This window comes from Podarcis muralis, chromosome 6, assembly GCF_964188315.1.
Source record: "Podarcis muralis chromosome 6, rPodMur119.hap1.1, whole genome shotgun sequence".
NCBI lineage: Eukaryota > Metazoa > Chordata > Lepidosauria > Squamata > Lacertidae > Podarcis > Podarcis muralis.
Genome location: NC_135660.1, coordinates 35878693 through 35895530, shown reverse-complemented (window position 1 = coordinate 35895530; position 16838 = coordinate 35878693). Strand labels below are relative to the sequence as shown.

The 16838-nt window shown below is 47.8% G+C and overlaps 1 protein-coding gene across 10 annotated transcripts; it reads right to left on the bottom strand.

Moving 5' to 3' along the window:
* Positions 1-317: 317 nt before the first annotated feature.
* Positions 318-15848, bottom strand: D2HGDH (D-2-hydroxyglutarate dehydrogenase). Of its 10 annotated transcripts, none has more exons than XM_028730949.2 (10): positions 15748-15848; positions 14099-14511; positions 13615-13672; positions 11584-11723; positions 10778-10971; positions 9508-9676; positions 7738-7881; positions 3984-4126; positions 2878-3043; positions 318-1091 (listed from the first exon to the last, which is right to left on the bottom strand). In XM_028730949.2, the coding sequence occupies exons 2-10, from the start codon at positions 14502-14504 to the stop codon at positions 829-831; spliced, it is 1683 nt and encodes a 560-aa protein (XP_028586782.2). In that variant the 5' UTR covers positions 14505-14511; positions 15748-15848; the 3' UTR covers positions 318-828. The 10 variants fall into 10 exon arrangements, with proteins under 10 accessions (XP_028586782.2, XP_077786109.1, XP_077786104.1 ...); XM_077929983.1 differs by having other exon boundaries at positions 10778-10954; positions 11584-11622; positions 14099-14160; positions 15748-15806; XM_077929978.1 differs by having other exon boundaries at positions 14099-14160; positions 15748-15805.
* Between the last annotated feature and the right edge of the window lie 990 nt (positions 15849-16838).

The following is a 16838-nucleotide window of genomic DNA, read 5'->3' as shown; positions in this document are numbered from 1 at the left end:
CCAATGAAGACAGGACACATGTTCAGCAGTCACAGAACAGTGACCAGCTGTTAGGTGGCGTTGATGAGAGTTGCAGTCTGAAACCTCTGAAAGGCACCAGGTTGAGGAAGACAACTTGAGGAGCCTTTTCCAACCCAGTGCTCCCTCTGCATGTTTTGGATTCCCAACTCCCATCAACCCCAGGCAAACATGGCCAAGGGTCAGTAATAATGGGTGATGCAAGGGCCACAGGTTTCCAATCTCCGAATTAAGTTTTTGTAGAGTAAGAACGGGGAACCAATAAAGAAGGACTGCTTTGAAATGTAGAGAAATTGAGGTAATATTTTCATTACAGGTTTTATTTTTCCATGAAGAAATGTAAAATGTTTCCCACACTTGGTTCAAAGCACAGAATACCCTCTTATCTTCTTCAGTGTCCTTGCAAATCCTGCAGCTGTCGATTTGTGTTTTGAATGTATGCAGCTGCAACAAGAAGGCAAGAGAAGCTATCCCACGAATTTCCTCCTGAAAATTGTTCTCTTATCCCGAGTTCCACTCCTACACGTTGTATTCAGATAAGAACAAAGCCCTAAAAATGGGGAGCAACCGGAAGCTTTGAAGGAAAGAGCCTTAGAAAACAAATGTTGTCTTCTCTGCTTCTCGGATAATTCAGAGCTTGGTAGATAGATAATACTGCGAGGACAATTCAACTCCTTTACTATTTCTTTTGTTGGGGGTGGGTAGGGAGCAAACCTCCATTTCACGTTGCAGTTTCACAATTTGCTTACAGCTCCCGTGCTAGACCACCTCCACGCAAAGGTCTCCTGATCCTGTTCTTCATAGTCACCATCATGCACCCTTCACCGGTAATGTCTTGTAAGGGTTTAGAATCCCTTTGGGGTCCAACATGGCCTTGAACTGCTGCATGAGGAGGACTGCCTCCCGGGGCTTACTGTAGTGGATATAATGCTTCTTCTTGAAGCCCAGACCGTGCTCTGCGCTGATACTCCCACGGTACTGGGAAGTCCACTCATACACAAATGGCTCAATAGCCTCCAGCAGGGAATGGCTGTAGGAATCTGCAGTGATGTTCAGGTGCAAGTTTCCATCTCCTGCCAAAGCAAAGTCCCAAATGGGTGGGTTTCAAAAGAGAAAGCAGAAAACACATTCAGTTACTGGGCATGCAGTGCAGTGACTCCCCCTAATTCCTCTCTTCATTCTAGAAAAGAGGGTCATTTTAAAATATAATGAAGATTATTCATTAATATTATTTGTCTACAAGCAAGGTAGACAATGTGGCGCCCTCTAGATGTTGCTGGAATACAATTCCCATTATCCCACTGACCACATTGGCTAGGGCTGGTGGGAGTTGTCATCTAACAGTGTCTGGGGGGCAACACATTGGGTATTCATGGTCCAAGGGATTTCTAGAGGCCACGCTTCAGTAAGCTACCAGTGCAAGAAAAAAGAATAAAACAAAAAAGAGGTAAAAACCACAGCTGAAAGCAAGATGCAGAACAAATCATAACAGATTTGTTCTGTTATTGACAGAGCAGATAAAGACTAGCTCACACTAGGCACTGGAATGGGGAATAAAAATGTATTTCCCAGTTGTCATAATGACATCACAGTTGGCACCAACTGAACTACCCTGGGGAGGCCATTCTGTAAGTCAGGTACCATGGTTAAAAAAAAAATCCTCTCCCCTTTATCATCAGCAACCTCCTTTCAGACGGCAAGCAGATCATTTCATTTTCTTTTGGTGAAGTTATTTCATCACTCTTTATGAGTTGAGGACCTGCCACCCGCTTAGAGATAAATAAGACACAGGGACACATGAATTTAAGGTTAATGGGCTAAAGAAGGCCACAACCTTATTGGTTACAGCATGTGAGTGGTATCGGCTTTAGGCATTGGATCAAACAGTCTATACATGACTCCACCCCGCTCAGCGGACATTCATCCGAAGGTTAACAACCAGCGGGAGGAGCTTGTTGATGCAAATACAACTGAAGCTTCCCCTGATGTCACTGGGGGTCGTGCCATGGCCCTAGCCACCAGCAGGGCATCGGACAGGATCCACGACCACCGGATTCCTTTAACGGACTACCCAACAAGGGGAGGGGTAGGTGATGGCCACACCGGCTCTGAAACACATGACACATATGCCTAACTGCCAATACCCAAAAAGTTGTGGCGGTTTGCTATGAGGTAGGCGAAAAACCAAGAGGCTGGTTCCAATTTGCCAAATGGATAAAAATTCCTACCAGCCCCCCCTAGGCAACCAGGGCAACCAACCTGAGTCCATAGCAAGGTCAGACACATAAATATGACCTAAAGGGAGGGTGATCCGACGACGAAGGGGCGCAGAATGAGAAGATGGAGCCGCCGCGGCCGCTTGAATGTGGCTAAACCCCACCCACAAGCCAGCCCTATTGGCTGGCCTATGGGCGCGGCACGGCAGCCAGGTAAGCTGACGCAGGGGGCCAAATATGCCCCCCCCCCGCCGATGCAGGAACCGGCTCCCGCTCACAACTCCTCCCCTCTATTAGGAAGAGAGGCTTTTCCTTTTGGCTGAGGCTCAGAGACAGAAGCTGGCCGAAAACCATCCAGCAGCTCATAGAATCCTAGAACTGTACAGTTGGAAGGGACCCCTCTAGTACAACCCCCTAGAGCAGGTGAGAGCTGAACCAAGGACTTCCTTATACAGCACTTTGCTATAAGAACCCTAAGTCCTCTCAACAAATGAAACTGGTCTATGGAAAAATGTAACTTGAAAAAAAGAGCCATTGCGCATACCTTCGTAAACCAAGAAAACTTCAATAATATTTTTTTTAAAAAAGAACCCTAAATCCAAATTAGTAAAGGCCATTTGTTTCCAAACACATTCCAGCTTACCTAGGTGGCCATAGCCCACCACATTCTTGGCACTGCCGCCCAGCCGTGTCCGCATGTCCATCACCAGATCATAGAGTTTCTCCACAGGCAGCGAAATGTCGTATTTGTAAACGGATCCATCGTAAGTCAAGGCCTCTGTGATCCGTTCCCGCAAAGCCCACAGCGCCTGCAATGGACCCAAGCAGTGACTTGGATGGAAAACGAAAAGCTTTCGTTTTCATTCCACATAGATGGCTTTACAAAAGTGACCTGCTATCTAAACACTGTTGGCTAAGTCATCTCGGATACTTAGGTGTTTATGTTAAAAGAACCAATTAATCTTCAGAGAATAATGAGTTTAGGCTAGCTTCAACAAATCACCAAAAGCTTATTTAGTGCTGGGCTGACATTATTTTGTCATTCCAATGAGCAATTCCACAGTAGCTTAAGTCTTCCTTTTGCAGTTGGACCAGCCACACACAAGTCTCAAAGGACATGTTTCAGCATTTGTCCTGATTTGTTTTGCATGGAGATTAGACTGCCAATTAGCTACCAGGTTAAGTTCAAGGTGCTGGTTTTGGTGTATCAAGTCATAGAGAGCTTGGGACCTGGAGACCTGAATGATCATTTCACCTCTTATATACCCAACTGATCACTGCACTCCTGCAGGTACCATCTTATCAGGAAGTCTATTCTGAACAATATAAGAACATGGTATTCCGTCTTGCGGCAGCTACTCTTTGGAATCCCCTCCTTTAATATTAGGCAGTGCTGGTTCTACTGCCTTTTCGGTGCCTACTGAATACCTTCCTCTTTCAAGTTTTTTAAGCTGAAATCTTTCCCAGCCTGCCTTGGAATTATTTTAAATATGTTTGTATTATTTTGTCTCTCAATGTTTGCTTCCCTGGGCTCCTTTGAGAAGAAGGGAGGGACACAAATTTAGTAAAACTAAAACATTAATTAATTAATTAATTAATTAGACAGTGTTGACTATTTGATGAATGCCTAGCAATTTGGGATCACTGGTGTATGCCACATACACCAGTAGTTGCACATCCATTGGTACGCAGTTCAGATTCAAATCAGAGCCCCAACCTAAGCACAGTTAGGGAGAAATGGGAAATTACCTTTATTTTTTTATCTTCTGAAGCCAGAGTTCCCTCTACTACCAAACCAGAGGCCATGACATGTTCCAGGAAGTGGCTCAGCTTTTCCTCATCATGGGCAGAATTGGAGCCTGAAGTCTCAATTAGCACATAGAAAGGACTTTCTGGAGTTGTAAAAGCAGAATCAGAAAGCAGACTGTCACTAACAGTTGCAAAAGCTAAAAACCACACTATATTCACTGGAGTGACTCCTGCTGCACCACGCAGAAGTTAAGAAAACGGTGTTTCTCTTAAATTTTGGATCTTTTAAAAGACATTTTCAGTGGATCCTGCCAACCTGCCCAAAATGGTTCAACCAAAGGACAGGAGGAGAAGGCCTTTTCCTGAAGTCACATTAGCAGCCATCTTATTTTTTTATCAAAAATCTGTTTCTCTAGCATTACTAACCTAAAAGAAATCCCCAAAGAAAAAATTAATCTGCGGAATGCCTCACATGACACAGTTTCCTGGCCTATATCCTGTTTTTACTAGACTAGTTGCCAAAATTCAGAAAAAGTGGAATTTGGTTTAAACATTTTGTTTCCAGATTGCTTAGATGGCTCTGTGAATTTGTGAAAACGGTAGAGAAAATTCAACTGCATGTGGTGTAAAAAATGCATAGGCTGGGTTACTGGCAGGGTTGGGGGTTCTTGCTGTTATTGATATTAATTTTTGGTATCTTTATTTTATATGTTATTATCATTTATATGGAAATGGATTCAATTTGGTTGTGTACTTTTTGATGTCTTATTTATTGTTTCTAACTACTTTTGTTATGTTTGTAATTATGTATTTTAAGCCGCCTTGAGCATGGCTTCAACTATGGAAAGGTGCATACGGATAACATTATGTATGTATATAATGCTTGTTAACAATGTGTAAACATTGAATAAGCAGTTTAACAAAACAACAAAAATATTGATGCATGGCAACATCAGGTATAATATGTGTGCACAGGTCTGAGCACAATTCAAAGTGTTGGTGCTGACCTTTAAAGCCCTAAATGGCCTCGGTCCAGTATACCTGAAGGAGCGTCTCCACCCCATTGTTCTGCCCGGACACTGAGGTCCAGTGCCGAGGGCCTTCTGGCAGTTCCCTCACTGCGAGAAGCCAAGTTACAGGGAACCAGGCAGAGGGCCTTCTTGGTAGTGGCACCCGCCCTGTGGAACGCCCTCCCACCAGATGTCAAAGAGAAGAACAACTACCAGACTTTTAGAACAGTGTTTCCCAACCGGTGTTCCGCGGCACACTAGTGTGCCGCGAGACGTTGCCTGGTGTGCCGCGGGAAAAATTGGCGGGGGGGGGGGAATAAAGGGGGAAAAAAATTATTCCCCCACCGCCAGGCGTGGGGCTGGGGCGGGGGAAGCCCGAGCTTCCCCCTCCCCCGGAACGGGACCCAGAGCCATGCCGAAGCTGCGCGCAGCTTTGGCATCGCTCTGGGAGCTTGCGGGGCTGGGGGAGGAGGAAGCCCTCCGCCAGCCTCCAAACCATGTCGGGAGACAGCGGGATGGCGCGCTGCGCCTCTCCCGCTGTCCCCCGAGTTTGCAGGGCTGGCGATGGGGAGGAGCAGACTTCTCCCCCCGCCAGCCTTCCAGCCAAGTCGGGGGGGAGCGGCAAGGGCGCGCTGCGCCTCTCCCGCTGTCCCCCGAGTTTGCGGGGCTGGCGATGGGGAGGAGCAGGCTTCTCCCCCCGCCAGCCTTCCAGCCAAGTCGGGGGGCAGCGGCAAGGGCGCGCTGCGTTTCTCCGCTGTCCCGGACGGCTTTCAAAAGCCTGCCTTCAAAAGCCGTCCGGGACAGCGGAGAAACGCGCTGCCTTTCTCTGCTCTCCCGGGAAGGCAGGCAGGGGGGAGCAAAGGCTTTCGCCCCCGCCCGCCTTCAGAAGAGGTCAAGGACCTCTTCTGAAGGCGGGCGGGGGGCGAAAGTCCTTGCTCCCCCCTGCCTGCCTTCAAAAGCCATCCGGGACAGCGGAGAAAGGCGCTGCCTTTCTCCGCTCTCCCGGGAAGGCAGGCAGGGGGGAGCAAAGACTTTTGCCCCCCGCTGGCCTTCAGAAGAGGTCCAGGACCTCTTCTGAAGGCGGGCGGGGGCGAAAATCTTTGTCCCCCCTGCCTGCCTTCCCAGGGGCTTTTAAATCGCCCCGGACAGCGGAGAAGTCCTCCGCTGTCCCGGGCGATTTTAAAATGCCGCCCGCCAGCATTTTAAGATTGCCCCGGACAGCGGATAAGTCCTCCGCTGTCCCGGGGTTTTTTAAAATGCTGGGGGTGGGAAGAAAAGCCCTTGTCCCCCCCCCCCCCAGCCTTCAGAAGAGGTCGGGGGACAGACTGTCCCCGGACCTGGTCTGAAGGCGGTTTCCCTAGGAACGCATTAATTGATTTTCAATGCATTCCTATGGGAAACCGTGCATCGCAAGACGAAAAACTCGCAAGACGAAGAGACTTGCGGAACGAATTAATTTCGTCTTGCGAGGCACCACTGTATCCGGAGAGGCGGCCTTCAGGCAAGTTTTAATTTTAATTTTCCTTCTCCCACTTAATGCCCCACGCTCGCCCGAGCAGCTTGCAGTCCTCGGTAACCACGGCGACCCGAGGGAGGGGAGGGAACAGGGAAGTCGAGGGCGGCGGCGAGCCGCGATGACGTCAGTGGGCCGCGCCGCCTCGCCCTGGCACGGTGTGAGAGCCCCGGCTAGTGGTGCGAGCTTCAGAATAAGTGGGATCCGCGTGCGCGAGACCGAGATCGCGGGTAAGGAGCTCAGCCCTGGGCAGGAGGAAGCGGGGCCGCGCGTGCGGGCCACATCCCCACAGAGAGCGAGCCTCCCCCGGCCCACCACTCCGGGCAGGTCCACTCGCATGAGGGGGCGGCGATGGCGACGGCCGGCAGCTTGCCTGCAATGCCATCCCTCGAGCAGGCGAGGAGCCCGGAGGCTACCAGATGCGAGTCCTCTTTCCCACCCTGCTCGGGAGTCCAGAGCACTTGGTCGCATTCAGGATCTAGAGTGGGGAAGCGGGGCTTGTGTCTGGGCTGGACACATTGGGCTGCCTGTGCCGCTCGACCTGCGGGGAGAAATCAGGGTGGGAGTCACGACCGTGAGGCAGGGCTGCCAAGTGTGGCAGAAGAGGACACGGCCGTCGCACCTGTCCTTAGGTAGGAGCTTCTTCCGTGTCGACCTGCTGCCCTAAAGTCTTGGCTTTTTTCTTGGCTTTTTGGCGGTTGGCGAAGAAGGAAGGCAAGGGGGAGGGGGAAAAATTGAAACTTACACTTTCGTGCGTCCCTCCCGGCGTGACGCTGCGCGCTGACGTCACGGGGCTGTAATGGTGGTGTGCCTCGAGATTTTTTTCATGAAACAAGTGTGCCTTTGCCCAAAAAAGGTTGGGAAACACTGTTTTAGAAGACATCTGAAGGCAGTCCTCTTTAGGGAAGCTTTTAATGTTTAACAGACCGCTGTCTTTTAATACTCTGTTGGAAGCCACCCAGAGTGGCTGGGAAACCCAAACAGATGGGCGGGGTATAAATAATAAATTCTATTCTATTCTATTCTAAGACTACAAAATCCATGATGTAGCGTGAATGTGAGCAATGAATGCATCCAAGATTACAGCGGACAACTGAGTAGCAGCAAGCACAGAAAGCACCTAGGGAACCTGTACATTTCAATTCAACCATTTGAGTCTATTCCCCCACCCTCCCCAACAGAATCAGTGAAGGAATAACTCCAGTGAATTTTGCATATGGCTAGCTGGTACCTGAAACTGGGTTGGTTAATTTGAGGTGTTGCTCAACCAGCTTCATGCACTCGTTGTCCATGAACTCATAGGCAGACAGGATTTCTCCCAGCATGCCCTTGCAGAGAGTGAAAGTTTTCAGGACCTGAGAGAAACTTGGACAACCTTTACACAAAGGAAAACATAAAACAATGAAAAAACAAAAAACTACTAGGAGGAAACATGACATCACACCTATTCACATCAATAAGCCTTCTAGAAAGGAGCCACATATGTGTGAAACTGTAAAAGATGAAAAGGACAACTTATTTGCTAAACACAGAACTCTTCCCCCACCACCACTGCACACATTCTTCAGGCTGGAGGCTTCCATGCTGCAAAACAACATTAACAGCAGCTTTAGGAATGACACCCATAAAATAGCTTAAGGCTGCAATCCTAACCCCACTTACTTGAATAAGACCCATTGAATGTAATAGGAATAACTTCTGAGTAGACCAGGTTAGGATTCGGCTATAACTTATTTACAGTTCCTTGGCACAGTGAATTTATTAAGAAAGTATGGCGAGCCTGCTGAATCAGGCATCCTACCTAGCCGCCTAAATTTTGCTTCCAGGACCTCATGATTACATTTCCCCATGTTGTTGCCAACACGTCCCACGACCACTGACTCCTCCCCAGCATTGTCCACCATGCTATCTGGGCGGCAGGCAATATCTGCAACCTTTGGGCCAGGCAGGCAATTCACCCTGCTGCCTGTAGGGCCATCACACACCCTGATTTTAGGCTCAGCCCTGAACTATTCCAGACATAAGTGAAAAGTGATCTGCTGGTTACGTTAACTGCATTTTCTGCTCTTACACTGCTGATTGTGCCAATTGCTTTCTCTGTTCTTATCCCAAACCTTTCCTAATATGCCAGTCATCATATTCAGTGGAAACAAAATATAAATATAACCAATTTGTCTTTGAGGGCTATAACAGTTTCACCATAAGCGGAGTTGTGTCCAAGTCTAGTCTTGCTAAAATGCCACTAGGTAAAGGGACCCCTGACCGTTAAGTCCAGTCGCGAACGACTCTGGGGTTGCGGCGCTCATCTCGCTTTATTGGCCGAGGGAGCCAGCGTACAGCTTCCGGGTCATGTGGCCAGCATGACTAAGCCGCTTCTGGTGAACCAGAGCAACACACGGAAATACTGTTTACCTTCCCGCTGGAGCGGTACCTATTTACAGTGGTGCCTCGCAAGACGAAAAGAATCCGTTCCGTGATTCTCTTCGTCTAGCGGTTTTTTCGTCTTGCGAAGCAACCCCATTAGCGGCTAAGCGGATTACCGCTATTAGCGGTTTAGCGGCTATTAAAGGATTAGCGGCTAAGCTGCTAAAAGGTTATTAGCGGCTTAGCGGCTTAGAAAAAGGGGGGGGAAGCGGGGGGGAAATGGCAAGACTCGCAAGACATTTTCGTCTTGCGAAGCAAGCCCATAGGGAAATTCGTTTTGCGAAGCACCTCCAAAACGGAAAACCCTTTCGTCTAGCGGGTTTTCCGTCTTGCGAGGCATTCGTCTTGCGGGGCACCACTGTATCTACTTGCACTTTGACGTGCTTTTGAACTGCTAGGTTGACAGGAGCAGGGACCAAGCCATGGGAGCTCACCCTGTCGCGGGGATTCAAACCGCCGACCTTCTGATCGGCAAGCCCTAGGCTCTGTGGTTTAGAGCACAGCGCCACCCATGTCCCAAATACCACTAGTAGTTACAAATAACACTTCTGAAAATAGAGCGGAGAATGGCTCTTACCAAGAAATGCCAAATTCACAGCCTTGGGTTTTCGTGGGCAGAGAATGGAAACTGCTGTAATGACGCCCAAGGTCCCCTCAGACCCAATGAACAACTGCTTCAAGTCATAGCCAGTATTGTCCTTCCGCAAAGATGCCAAGCAGTTCAACAAAGAGCCATCAGCCAGAACCTGGAAGAGGACATCCTTAGATAATTCCTTGATATATTTGAGAGGGTGTGTGTTTTGTTTTTTAAAAAGGCTACAATAAGATTAAACATAACATTTTAAATTAATTAATTAGCTGCCATCACACAGAATATTTCAGGAGGGAACTTTTTAAAAAGACAATACAGTAGCAGAGTTGGATCTGAAATGGAATGAAGAGATTACAATTCAGCAATTAACAGTATGCGCATCTGAAGTGGGAGTGAAACAAACAAACAAACAAACAAACAAACAAACAAACAAACAAATAATTTATACCCCACCCATCTGGCTGGGTTTCTCCAGGCACTCTGGGCAGCTCCCAACAAAATATTAAAAACACGATAAAACATCAAACATTAAAAACTTATCTAAACAGGGCTGCCTTCAGATGTCTTCTAAAAGTCAGATAGTTGTTCATCTGATGGGATGGCGTTCCACAGGACGGGCGCCACTACCGAGAAGGCCCTCTGCTTGGTTCTCTGTAACCTCACTTCTCACAGTGAGGGAACCGCCAGAAGGCCTTTGGACTGAACCTCAGTGTCCAGGCTGAATGATGGGGCTGGCTAACATTTTGGGGTCCAAGGACCAAGTCACCACCTTCCCACATCTCCAGGGGACCATGTCCCAGTGGGGCTATGAAGTGGGCAGCCACCCACAGCTAGCATACACACACCACAGCATGTGTAAACATACACACCAGTGTGTGGATACACACATGATATCCACATTGGGGAAGATATGCAGGCAGGCAGGCAGGTTCATGCACAGGACACAGATACAATTTCTCCCTTCGCAACTGCTCATGCGAACAATCACCTGGTGAGTGAGGAGGAGGAAATAACCTGTATCCCAATGGTGGTGTTCAGTAGGCAGAGGTTGAAACCTCCCCACCCAGCTCAGCGGCATGATGAGGAGGAACATCTGCTGATGTCCTGGACTTCCCACCCATGTCTGTAGCGTATCAGGTCAAGGGGGCTGATGGGCCACCAGCTAGGGCTTTGTGGGCCTCTAGTTCATCCCTCCGATGGTCAAGGACAAGAAGATGATAAAATACGGGAAGCAGCTTTCAAAGTTTCATCTTACCACTTCTAGTCCTAGGACTGTCCCTCGCAGAGAGCCGTAGCGCAGGAGACGCAAGCCACCGGCATTTGTAGCCACGTTCCCTCCAATGTGGCAACTGCCCTTTGCTCCGAGGTCAAGCGGCATGATGAAATCCAACTGCTCCAGGTATTGGTTGAGGTTTTCTAAAATGCAGCCAGCCTGGCAAACAAGGATTCCTGAAAAATCAGTATCCAGTTACAGTCTGAGAAACGGATGCAAACTTCCTTTTTCGTTGGGGTAATTTGAACCCAATGAGATCTACTGTCTGTCAGAGCCTTTGCAACGAAGCAACATTCTTCACCCCCCAAACAGCCTCAGCATCAAGGATCTGTGAGGTGGGTTTTCTTGTTTGTTTACGGGCACCATTGTCCAGTTCTTTCATTTAATGCCAGCAACACAACCAGAATTACACTTTTTGCTGTCCAGATGTTATTTCTGGCTTGTGCTACTAGGCAATGACCTCCCAACACTTCTGAATAGAAAACCACCTCCGCCTCTCCTTTATTTGAGCTTACATCCCATTGCTATTAGCAGAGGGAGGAATCAGCTCTGCCGTTCAAGGTTCAAGAACCTCCCATTTTGTCCGCCCTGATGGAAACTCTTAAGACAGGGTTGAGGAACCTGTTTGCCCTCCATATGTTTTTGGAGAGCCAATGGCCAGGGATGGTTGGAGTTGCAGTCCAGCAACATCTGGAGGGCCACACTCCCTACTCCCTAATTTAGGAGAATGGCAATCTTTAGAGGATGATAGTGTAGCCATTTCCCCTGCCCTGGGAAGATATATTTACCAGAAACGTCGTCAAAGCTGATGATCTGGTTCATAAGAGCTGTGGAGAGAATGATCTCATCAAAGACAGGGACGCTGCCCCCAACGAGGCCAGTGTTACCCCCCTGAGGGTTCACAGCCAAGTTCCTCTCATGGCAGTACCTGAAAGGGAACACATTTTGCCCATGGGGTCTTGTTCCTAAGGGCATATTATAATGCCTTTGAAAAGGCGATCCTAGTGAAACGAAAAAGTATTTTTTTAAGATCAAAGTTCTAGACTGACTCAAGAGTAAACTTGGCTGCTACTACTCAATAGTTTTAAAATGCACACTAATCCCATTACTGCAGTAAGACTTCAAATAGTGGGTTCAGATCCAAAATCCTAAAGAATATGAAGGTGGCACGCAAGTGTAAATTAAGTGGTACACACAAAGATAGCCGGTGTGATGTGCTTGCAGTTGTGGCGGTAGTAGTGATTGGGTGGGGGTGGAGTCTGGCAAGGATCTTGGAAATGGATGCAAGCTGTCTTGCATGTGCTCTCAGTTCACGCTTTTTGCCACATGATTGTACACCTATCTACCTGCTTGTGTGAATGAGCCCTGAGATGCTATGCATCCCTTTAACTCAGGGGTGGGCAACTAGCTCACCCTTAGTTTAATTTCATGGAGTTTTCACTTAAGCACCATACAGATGGCAAGGAGGGGAAAAACAAGTGGAGAGGGAGAAAAGTGCATAGGAAAAGAGACTAAGAAAAAACTCCTATAGTTTTTAGATTCACAGTACATACACGTTAGGAACCATATTCTATTTGAAATCATCTCATCTATCATCAATTAACTTATTTAGTAATAAAAACAAAAACAGAATACCATATTTATGGAGGCATTTTTTTTCCAGTTTAGCTAACACACTAAAGGCTAAGATTTGCTCTTTGTTACTCTAGACGACAAGACTAATGGGATGGGAGGAAACTGTAGGGAAGCAGATTCCCACTAACAGCTGAATAAACTTCCTAATAGTAAAAGCTGCCAGACAGGAGAACAGACCACCTTCGAATGTGATGGACTCTCTATATCAGTGATGGCCAAACTTGGCTCTCCAGCAGTTTTGGGACTACAACTCCCATCATCCCTGGCTAACAGTACCAGTGGTCAGGGATGATGGGAATTGTAGTCCCAAAACAGCTGGAGGGCCAAGTTTGGCCATCACTGCTCTGTATGATTCAGCTGCTGCTCACAGAGAGAAAAGGAAGGAAAGAAGGTGAGTACAGTCATACCTCGAGTTAAATGTGCTTCGGGTTGAGCGCATTCAAGTTGCGCTCCGCGGCAACCCGGAAGTAACGGAGCGTGTTACTTCCGGGTTTCGCCGCTCGCGCATGCACAGACACTCAAAATGACGTCGTGCGCATGCGCGGAAGCTGCAAAACCCGACCCGCGCACGCACAGACCCACCGTCACGTCTTGCGTTCTGTTCGGGATGCGAAAGGGGTTCCGGAATGGATCCCGTTCGCATCCCGAGGTACCACTGTACAGACTTCTCTTTAAAGAGTACTGACCTAACGCTTGTACTGTGTGTTCATGTACCTCTGCCTATCAGAGTGGATACAGAGAGAGACACATAAGAAAGGACTCTGAGATACCATCATATGATTCCTGAATATGACTCATAGTGATGAAAAACAAGATAATATACAGTTATACCTCATGTTACGTTTGCTTCCTGATACATTTTTTCAGGTTGTGTCCCGCGGCAACCCGGAAGTACCGGAAAGGGTTACTTCCGGGTTTCGCTGCTCGCGCATACGCGCAAAATGATGTGACGCGCATGTGCAGAAGCGGCAAATTGCAACCTGTGCATGTGCAGACGCGCCGCTGCGGGTTACGTTCTATTCATGTTGCAAATGGGCCTCTGGAATGGATCCCGTTCGCAACCAGAGGTACCACTGTACATATCTTAAAACATGGGCGAGCAAGACAGAAGTAAGGCAGTCTGCTAAATACAGACATCTCTAACGCTGTTTATTGAGTTCACGGAAACACAATTTTTATGTTACCTGAGAATCTCAGATACTTCTGCTGTTGTCCGTGGCTTCAACAGTATTTTACTGCAGCCTGTAATGTAAACAAGATGTGAGAACATTCATTTGAAACTTGAATATAAGCTCGCCCACAATACGCTTTCCCCTACCACCACCACCCAAATAAAAAAACACCTGTACTGGTTAATATGGCTAAAACTTCATGTGCATGTAGTAAACGTACATTGCAGATTTATAGCCTTAAGGGGAAGGGCTGGAGCTCGGTGGCAGAGCATGTGGTCCAGGGTTCAGTCCCCAGGTGATGCTGAGAAACACTCCTGCCTCAAACTCTGGAGAACGGCTTCCAGTAAGTACAGCCCAGCTTTCCCCAACCTGATGCTCACCAGGTGTTTTGGCTACAACTCCCATCAGCCCCAGATAGCAGAGCCATGAAATTTGTAGTCCAACCCAATTGGGCTGGTGTAGAAAATACTTAAAGCAGTTTGCCAAAATAACGTACCTCTTACAGACTTCAGCCAGTCCACGTTGAAGAGTTTCAGTTCATCTAAATCTGTGATGACTCTGCCAGGCATAAGGTTTTCAAAGAAAGACACATCAGTACTGGAAACATGGGCAAAAGGAAGCCTCTGCACCCCATATCGCTCACTGGTGAGCATCACTTCCTGGAGGTGAAGCTGGGTAGCATGCAGACATCTCTTGGGCAAGTGACTGATGGTCCATCGGATGGAAGGCGTGATGAGCACTTCTCTCTTCAATGGCCCTGTTCCTTCTTTCTTAAGTTTGGACCGGGAGGACCCACATGTCCACACATTCAAGGCTTTTCTCTGGCATCTGATCTGCAACCTTGGTAAGGACCAGCGGTGTCTGAACGGGAAATGCCGGACAAGGCTGCAAACAACAGCCATGAAGAACCTGAATTGCAAAAGCAAAATAAACACCCAGTTTGATCAACTTCCTCTGAAAGGCACTAGACTCGATTTATTTTATTTTCAGCTATCTCATTTTATGGGAAAAGAGAACTCCTTCAGGAAGTGAAAGATCACGTTCATGGGTAGGATAGCTGCAGGACACAGCACTTAAGAAACAACACAGAAGGAAAGCATAACCCTCTTGTTTCTATACAACCTTTATCAGCCCCAGCATCAAGCATGACCAATGGTCATAGATGCGGGGAGCAATATCTGGAGTGCCAGAGGCTGCCCTTACCTGCTGGGTTTATGTATAAGGTAAACAAGCTATAGCTTAGGGCCCCACTCTCTTGGGGCCCCCCAAAAAAATTAAAGAAAAAAACCCCTGGATGTACATTTCCAAAATATAAAATAAAAAACAAATAAAATAAAACCTACCTACAGCAACAGTGTTTTGTGTTGTGTAGGCTCCTATTTGTTATGTGCAAATGGCTTTAGATACCTATTAGGTCCATAAATTACCATATAGCATATATTCAACACAAAAAACAGTGACAATTTGTTGTTGACAAAGGACAGCTGGATATATACCTTCAGTATATGTTACCTTCAGTATATGTTACCTTCAGTAGCTTAGGGCTCATCAAACCTAAATCCGGCCCTGCCTGCCCTACTCAAATTCAGCCGGTAACTGAAGCAAATGCAACTGAAACAACTGCTGTTGCTTCCCTGCTTCCACTTCCCTCTCCTCCTTCTGTCGATCTCCTATATTGAACTTTCAAGATCGTAAGCGTTCTGGGAAAAAGAGGTATCCTCTCCTGCACTCTTTAACTGCCATGCACTTAGCTGGCATGTATTATAAACCTGTGTGTCTGTGTGTGGTTGTTTAATTTGCTGTAATGGATTAACATGGCTGTTTCCTTTGTGAAGTTCCATTAGGCATGTTATTATTGGCCGCGAATTATCTTGCGGTAAGAGAAGGAAGCCTCATGTCCCTCAAATTCACTGTTTGGGTGCAAACATAAAGTGAACGCGATGGGTGTCAGAGCAAGACGCGGTGTCAGAGCTAGAATCGCCCCTTTGCCTGGAGCTGATTCTGGTGTTTAGGACCGGGAGGGAAGTGCAGACCCAGGCACCGCTAGGCTCCGGAGAGCAGGCAGCTCTCTAGAAACCGGCTGCAGCCAAAGACGTTGCCAAGCCCAGAAACCACCGTCCTTGCAGTCGCCCTTTCTGCGCTCACCTTGAACGGGGCCCACGGGATCTCGCGCACTTCTCGGTAGACAGCTCCGCTCACAGCTCCGCTCGCTCCTCCCCCTCGTGCTCTTTTCCGGACCAAACAGAGAAGAGGGGCGCCCTGTGGGCGGAGCCAGAAGGCAGGCGAGGAGCGGGGCGGAGGGAAGGCTTGCGCTCGGCGTTTGTGCGCACGCGCGGGCGCGTCAAGTCTGTCTGCCTGCCTTTTCGCATATCTTGTCATATTAGCTCCATTTCTGAGCCCTTTTTAGTTAATAATACTTTGGATGCATTTTAATTTGCCGTTTTGTGTGGGGTCTTTTTTTTATTGTAAGCTGAGGCAAAAAGAGATGCAGAAAGGATTTATCTTTATTTCACAAGTTTTATATGCTGCCTGATGGTAATAAGCCCTATTATTACCCTTTTCATATTATCCACATTACTGATTGAAAATACTTGCCTCGAACCGGATATGCACATTTCCTCCCACCAGGCTACCATTGTCAGGACCAGCGCTGAGCGCTTGCACCAGGCCTAGGGAGCCTTGGGCCCAAGTGCTGAATATGGCCCACCAGACATCTCTTTCTGGCCCTCCAAACGCTTCCCAGGCTCTGCCCCCTCTGTCAAGACATCTCTCTCACCCACACCCTCCTCGAGTGCTTCTGCCTGGCTGGAATGGGTCCTTGATCTGTGCTAATAAATGCATTTCTTGTCTGCGTGTTTAGACATGCACAGCTGAAATGTAGCTTTTCAAAAATATAGAAAGCAGCAGCCACTGAATTAAACTGTAGTCCACACCCTCACATATTGAACTGTACCCAAAGAGCAACTTGTCTTTCCCATGCAGAGCTGTAAGAGTTCCTTTTTGCATTTGCCTTTGCCATCTAATTTGTTGGTTCTCTTATGCCTATTAAGTACCAATAGGCCATGCACGTAGACAGCCAAGCCTAAAGGTAAAGGTAAAGGACCCCTGACTGTTAAGTCCAGTCGCAAACGACTCGGGGGTTGCGGAACTCATCTCACTTTACTGGCCGAGGGAAGCCATTTGTCTGCAGAGGAACAGGGAAGAGATTTAGGTTGTTATCAGCACCGTTTCCAAAC